The sequence below is a fragment of the Salmo salar genome, chromosome ssa10, assembly GCF_905237065.1.
Source record: "Salmo salar chromosome ssa10, Ssal_v3.1, whole genome shotgun sequence".
NCBI lineage: Eukaryota > Metazoa > Chordata > Actinopteri > Salmoniformes > Salmonidae > Salmo > Salmo salar.
This window is the reverse complement of record NC_059451.1, coordinates 75,847,868-75,854,170: the sequence shown is the minus strand read 5'-3', so window position 1 is coordinate 75,854,170 and position 6,303 is coordinate 75,847,868. Positions and strand designations below refer to the sequence as shown.

Below are 6,303 nucleotides of genomic sequence, written 5' to 3'. Positions count from 1 at the left end.
AAGACATCAGTCAGGAAGTTAAAGCTTGGTCGTAAACGGGTCTTCCAAATGGACAATGATCCCAAGCATACTTCCAAAGTTGTGGCAAAATGGCTTAAGGACAACAAAGTCAAGGTATTGGAGTGGCCATCACAAAGCCCTGAACTCAAGCCTATAGAAAATTTGTGGGCAGAACTGAAAAAGCGTGTGCGAGCAAGGAGGCCTACAAACCTGACTCAGTTACACCAGCTCTGTCAGGAGAAATGGGCCAAAATTCATCCAACTTATTGTGGGAAGCTTGTAGAAGGCTACTCAAAACGTTTGACCCAAGTTAAACAATTTAAAGGCAATGCTACCAAATACTAATTGAGTGTATGTCAACTTCTGACCCACTGGGAATGTGATGAAAGAAATAAAAGCAGAAATAAATCATTCTCTCTACTATTATTCTGACATTTCACATTCTTAAAATAAAGTGGTGATCCTAACTGCCATAAGACAGGGAATTTTTACTCGGATTAAATGTCAGGAATTGTTTAAATGTACATTTAAATGAGTTTAAATGTATTTGGCAAAGGTGTATGTAAACTTCCAACTTCAACTGTATGTGTTCTCTCTTCTCCAGAGTATACAGACATACGCTTTCACCAATGGATTAGAATATATACTGTACTGCACCCGTTCTCTACTCTCTGATGTTATTGATATTTCTAGCTGCCCTTAGAGCAGACTTCATGCTTGTCTCTATCCAGGCATGAGGCAGGGCTGTGTGCTCCCCAGCAAAGTGGATCCTATTGTGGTTCCTGAACAGTTCTGAGGCGTAGTCTATATGTTGGTACGGGGTGAAGAGGGCAAACGCCCCAAGGCTATAGGGATCCAGTGCCCACTTCTTCACCAGCCCTCCAATGCAGAGTGGCCGTATGCCCTCCCCGTGGATCTTGACAAGGTCCTCCAGCACCAGACCCTGCAGCTCCTCGTCATTCACCCCCTGAAAGAGGGTGGAGTCATCCGAGAAGGTATAGGAAGCCAAGAGGGCCCCGATGTCCGTGTTAGGGAATCTGTGGCTGGGGTAGTAGATGAAACGAGAGTGCATATCCGTGATGCTCCTCCCTCCATTGATGCCCTCCTTCTCCCAGAACCTCTCACTGAATATCAGGACCACCTTCATAATGATACCAACTTTATTAATAGCTCTTCTCATTAGAACAGTTTCAAATAACAGGATCAAACTATCAGATTGCACAGTACGTAGTACACCAATTCCAGTATTGGGGACACACAGGACTGCAAATGTTAATGCTAGCTCAGTAACCCCTGGTTCAACTAATCATTGAGCGTTTGATTAGGTGCATCAGGGGTGTTAGTGCTGGCAAGAACAAAAATGTGCAATCACCAAGGCCCCCCTCCAGACCTACAATTGAGAAAACCTAAACTACACTATATTACACTGCAACTCTTACCTTGGTGGAGCTATCATAGTGCAGCGAACGCAGCGCCTCCATCTTGTCTGCTGAGAGCGGGGGCTGGAAGTCGATAAAGAGAGTAGCCTTGGCGGTGGCTGTCACCAAGGCATAGTCTACTGTCAGGTGGATGAGGGAGGATGGTTTGTGCCAGAGATGGTGGTCCTGGTAGGACACGGTCACTTTATTGCTGGTCTGGCTGATACGTTTCACCTTGGAATTTAGGTGGATGGTGCCCTTCAACTCCTCGCAAATGGCATTGGGTAGTTTGTCAAACCCGCCTGTCACCTCAAAGTAGCTGAAAAAAATAATAATCACACTGCTGTAAAGCTTGGGCATTCAAAAGCTATACCGCACATGTGTAAATGTGTTGTAACCAAGGTAGTGAGGCAGTGGTGCCTAGTTTTATCTGGAAAGAGCCGTTGTGGATCCAGGCTTTTGTTCCAACCAAAAAGTAACATCTCTATACGGGTGTGTTAAATTATTAACAGTCTTCATTCAAGGCGAAGCTGCATCAGGCTTGCTACTGTGGTTGGAACGAACGCATAGACCCACACCTACCCTCTGTGGCTATAATTGAACTCCACCAAGTAGGGCTCTCTATAATCAGATGATTGGGGTGTATACACATTCTTACGTAGTCTCATCATTGATATCAGACTGATCATACAGCGCCTCTGTGAGTGCAGTGTAGAATAAACTGTTCTCATTCAGAATATCCCCAATCATCCGCAAAGCACCACGACTCAGATTGGCCTCCTTCACAAGATACTCCTGTGAGAAACAAACAATTTAGACTTAACGTTAGCTGTACTGTATATGTAGAATGGCTGGATAAAAAGGGCAAGGGTTTACGTTCAAAGGCATATATGCAAAATGTATACATAATGTTGTAATAATGTTACAATCCATATCAACCCATCACATTCTAATTTCCAGGTCAGAAAAGTGAAAGACAGTCTTTACTCAAAGCAGCTGCTGTATCTTGTCTGGTGTCATCATTCAAAATGGATTATCTCATAAAAGCCAACCATATACAGTAGGCCTACAAGGAAGTTGTTTCTTTCTTTACCTTTACAGAGTACATGTCATATTTGTCCAGCATGGCGCGGCAGCCATTGTTCTTCGCATAATCTCTTATCTGCAACAAATCATGCATAGCTCATGTATATGTCATGTACATTTTGTGATAAGATGTCACTGCAACTGTTCAGGAGAATAGAAAATAGTTTGTATTGTACCCTAAAACCCTATTTGATTACATTGCATCTGCACCAACCTTCTGCAGAGACAAATCGAAGAGCTGATCAGCTGACTTCCCTCTCTCATCTTCATTCAACGGATAGTTGAGGACGTCTGGGTCCCCATTCACCTGATATGTTTTGTGCAGCAACCCATTCACCAAATAGTAGGTATTAATGTCCTTCTCAATGAATGGGTTCAGACTAAGGCCTGCATTGTTTGCAATCTTCAACAGAATTCTATGGAGTGAGATATCTTATGGTTAACATTGAAATATTGACGGTAAAATTGAGCACATGCTGTCATTCCCATGCAAATCATTTTTGATAAGATACTTGACTTATTTGCAATAATAAACAGTAAGAGATATTGTGATACCTTTGTACTGTGGCGTATAGAACTGAATGTCTGACTCCATTCAAGATCATTCTGAACTGCTTTATTTCCTGTTTTTACAACTCTGAATCTCTCACGTCTACATAATTGTCTACTACTAGAACTACCCATGACCAACATTGCAACACTCTGACTCATATCTATCATATGGTGTTGGGGTCAAGAGCAAGAAATGTGATTCAGATAATCCCCATGGAAACAATACGATTTCAATTCACTTCATGAAATCATTTGAATTCAAATTCAATTGACCCTAACCCTGCAATGATAAGTCAAGGCTAACAGGCCTTACTCACGTATGGAAGCTAGGGATCCTCATGGCACCAAGCTCTGCGTACCAGTGCTCTCCCTTAGGTCTGTACGTCTCCACCCGTCCTCCAATACGATCGCTTGACTCTATTATGGTTACCTTGTGGTCCAATAAAAGTCATTTCAGTGATCATGTACCGCACATGCACTATTTGTAATAGGTGTTATACTGACACAGAAGTGTGACATTCACATTGTGTTTAGATGCTGTTCAGTGAATCTGGGTGACTACCTTGTGTCCTGCCTTCTCCAAAAACTTTGCTGCCGTCAGGCCAGCCATGCCAGCCCCAACGATGGCAATATGATGAGATGTGTTGGTGTGGGGGAGACCCTTGTCCACTATTCTGAGTAGCTCGTTATAGTCGGAGTCTTGTAGGCAATCAAATAGAGGGTCCTTTCCATTCACACTGGAAACTATGACCACAACTATGGCCAGAGAGACTAGGGGAGGCCAGAAATAGATCATGGAAATCAAATGAATAACAAATAAGAGATCAAATATCAGTAATTGCAAGAATGTAAATGGTAACAATGAATAGCACAATAATAGAAATCAAAATAATTTGTGCAGAATGTAACAACATCCCTTTCTTTACTTCTCAACAATGTGGAAATACCAAAAAGTTACTGGTTCAAATTTAATGCAGAAGTTACTGGTTCACATTTACATTGTTGCATTAATCAATCTAAGATAAATCAGTCTCTTATGTGGAATTTGACAGCATGTTCAGCTATACATTTTGAATGTGTAGGCTAAGTTGAGTGCACATTGAAGACCATAATAAACTATGCCTAATTTACGCATCGAGCTGTCATTATAGGCTATAAGAACATAATGATGTTTTGAAGAAAAAGGATATAATCAATCAAATACTTACAGTATTTACACAGAGCCAAGTAAGCGATCATCCTCACTCCAAAGCCCAATTACTTCCAAAGGTAAATTATAGCAAAACTAAACCTATTTTCTTCTGATAAAGTTGTATGGTGGTGTTATTTTCAAGTCTCTAAATGCTCACCTTACCTGAGAAAGAAAATTGTTTTCTGTTTCATTTGTTTTATCAGTAAATTGAACTGCATTGTGTTCATGTGTAGGCTCTACCAGAATGATGTGTACTCACCCTGTTCTTCTGTCAAATGGCAATAAGCTGCCGACTTGTCTTTTTATAAGGATGTATCAGGCAATCAAGCATCATAATTATTCCTTATTTCCGTGAATTGTTTGACTGGATACCAAAGTGTTTGATATGGAGGATAATTCATGTTTTGAGTTAGCCTGGTGGTATTGTAGAGACATTAAAGGGGCAATCTATCCACAAAGCTGCATAAAATATACATTTGTTGTCTCACCTTTGTGTGACAAATAGCACTCAATGGAAGCAACAGTGCTTCACAGCTATGCTCTTTGTCCCCCTAAAAAAAATCTGAACACGGAGCTCTCTTTTAAATGACAGGTCTGGATGATGTCGTGAATCAACCTGGTCAATATGACATGATGACCCCTCCAGTCTCCCGAGAAGATTCTGGCAACACTGAAACCAGGAAGAATAAGAAGAAGCGGAAGAAGGACAGGAAGGAAGAAGACCCAACCATAAGCAGCTAGAGAACAGCTTGACCCAGTTAAAGGCAGGGAGGAAGTGACTAGTGTGGGTAGACTGTATGCAGATGTTCCTCTGCTGGAGGATGGAGGTTCATCTAATATAGCAACACCCCCGTTAAACTCAAGCCCTGGGTTAGAGCTGCCAGATGGCATGTGAGCCTTGAAACAGATGACACCACGGATTGTTATCATGTATGAAGGAAACAATGTGTTAACCGACCTGCGTAGACATCACGTGTAAAAGGAGTCAAAGTGTTATTTAACTTCTTTTTATACATATTTTTTATTTAATTAGGCAAGTCAGTTAAGAACATATTCTTATTTACAATGACAGCCTACACCGGCCAAACCCTGACGACGCTAGGCCAATTGTGCACCACCCTGTGGGACTCCCAATCACAGCCGGTTGTGATACAGCCTGGATTCGAACCAGGGTGTCTGTAGTGATGCCTCAAGCACTGAGATGCAGTGTCTTAGACCGCTGTGCCTCTCGGTTTAAACTTTGCTTAAACATCACGTGTGAGAGGGAGGATGTGATGTGTGGCTGTAGTCAAGAGAGGCCTAGGCTTGGGCAAAATGTATAAATGCCAATGTAAAAGATAGGGAAAGGGCAGATTCTAGGACTGACAGAGCAGGAGCTGATTGATGTATTATAAGTGTGAAGACTGAGGCCAGGTAAGCACAGAGCTTAATTACTATTGTTAAAGCAAATGTAGAGTGTAATTCCTATTAAAAATAATCTTTTAAATCCATCAGTTGTGAAGCTGAGGAACAAAAAAGGGAAGTGTTACTAGTTTTCATTAACTAGTTAAAGGGGAAGATCATCCAAAAACACAATCTTTGTCCCCATATGCAGTTGCAAACCGTAGTCTGGCTTTTTTATGGCGGTTTTGGAGCAGTGGCTTCTTCCTTGCTGAGCGGCCTTTCAGGTTATGTCGATATTGGACTAGTTTTACTGAGGATATAGATATTTTTGTACCTGTTTCCTTCAGCATCTTCACAAGGTCCTTTGCTGTTGTTCTGGGATTAATTTGCATTTTTCGCACCAAAGTACGTTCATCTCTAGGAGACAGAACGTGTTTCCTTCCTAAGCGGTATGATGGCTGTGTGGTCCCATGGTGTTTATACTTGCATACTATTGTTTGTATAGATAAACGTGGTACCTTCAGGCGTTTGGACATTTTTCCCAAGGATGAACCAGATTTGTGGAGGTCCACAATTTTTTTTCTAAGGTCTTGGCTGATTTATTTTGATTTTCCCATGATGTCAAGCAAAGAGGCACTGAGTTTGAAGGTAGGCCTTGAAATACATCCACAG

The 6,303-nt window shown here is 41.6% G+C and overlaps 1 protein-coding gene across 1 annotated transcript; it reads right to left on the bottom strand.

Annotated features, from left to right (window-relative positions):
• Positions 1–365: 365 nt before the first annotated feature.
• LOC106561133 (L-amino-acid oxidase) lies at positions 366–5,074 on the bottom strand. Its single transcript, XM_014124772.2, has 9 exons — positions 4,508–5,074; positions 4,265–4,410; positions 3,619–3,827; positions 3,374–3,486; positions 2,719–2,920; positions 2,512–2,580; positions 2,077–2,213; positions 1,440–1,737; positions 366–1,141 (listed from the first exon to the last, which is right to left on the bottom strand). Exons 2-9 carry the CDS (start codon positions 4,293–4,295, stop codon positions 665–667), a joined length of 1,536 nt encoding a protein of 511 aa, XP_013980247.1. The 5' UTR covers positions 4,296–4,410; positions 4,508–5,074; the 3' UTR covers positions 366–664.
• Positions 5,075–6,303: the final 1,229 nt, after the last annotated feature.

What these genes read in the sequence shown, in the direction of transcription:
- LOC106561133 (XM_014124772.2), bottom strand. Translation starts at nt 4,295, where the DNA reads ATGATCGCTTACTTGGCTCTGTGTAAATACT. An exon ending in TCGATTTGTCTCTGCAGAAG is followed by an intron (nt 2,581 to 2,718) that starts GTTGGTGCAGAT and finishes GATTTGTTGCAG; the next exon opens with ATAAGAGATTATGCGAAGAA. An exon ending in ATGACATGTACTCTGTAAAG is followed by an intron (nt 2,214 to 2,511) that starts GTAAAGAAAGAA and finishes TGTTTCTCACAG; the next exon opens with GAGTATCTTGTGAAGGAGGC.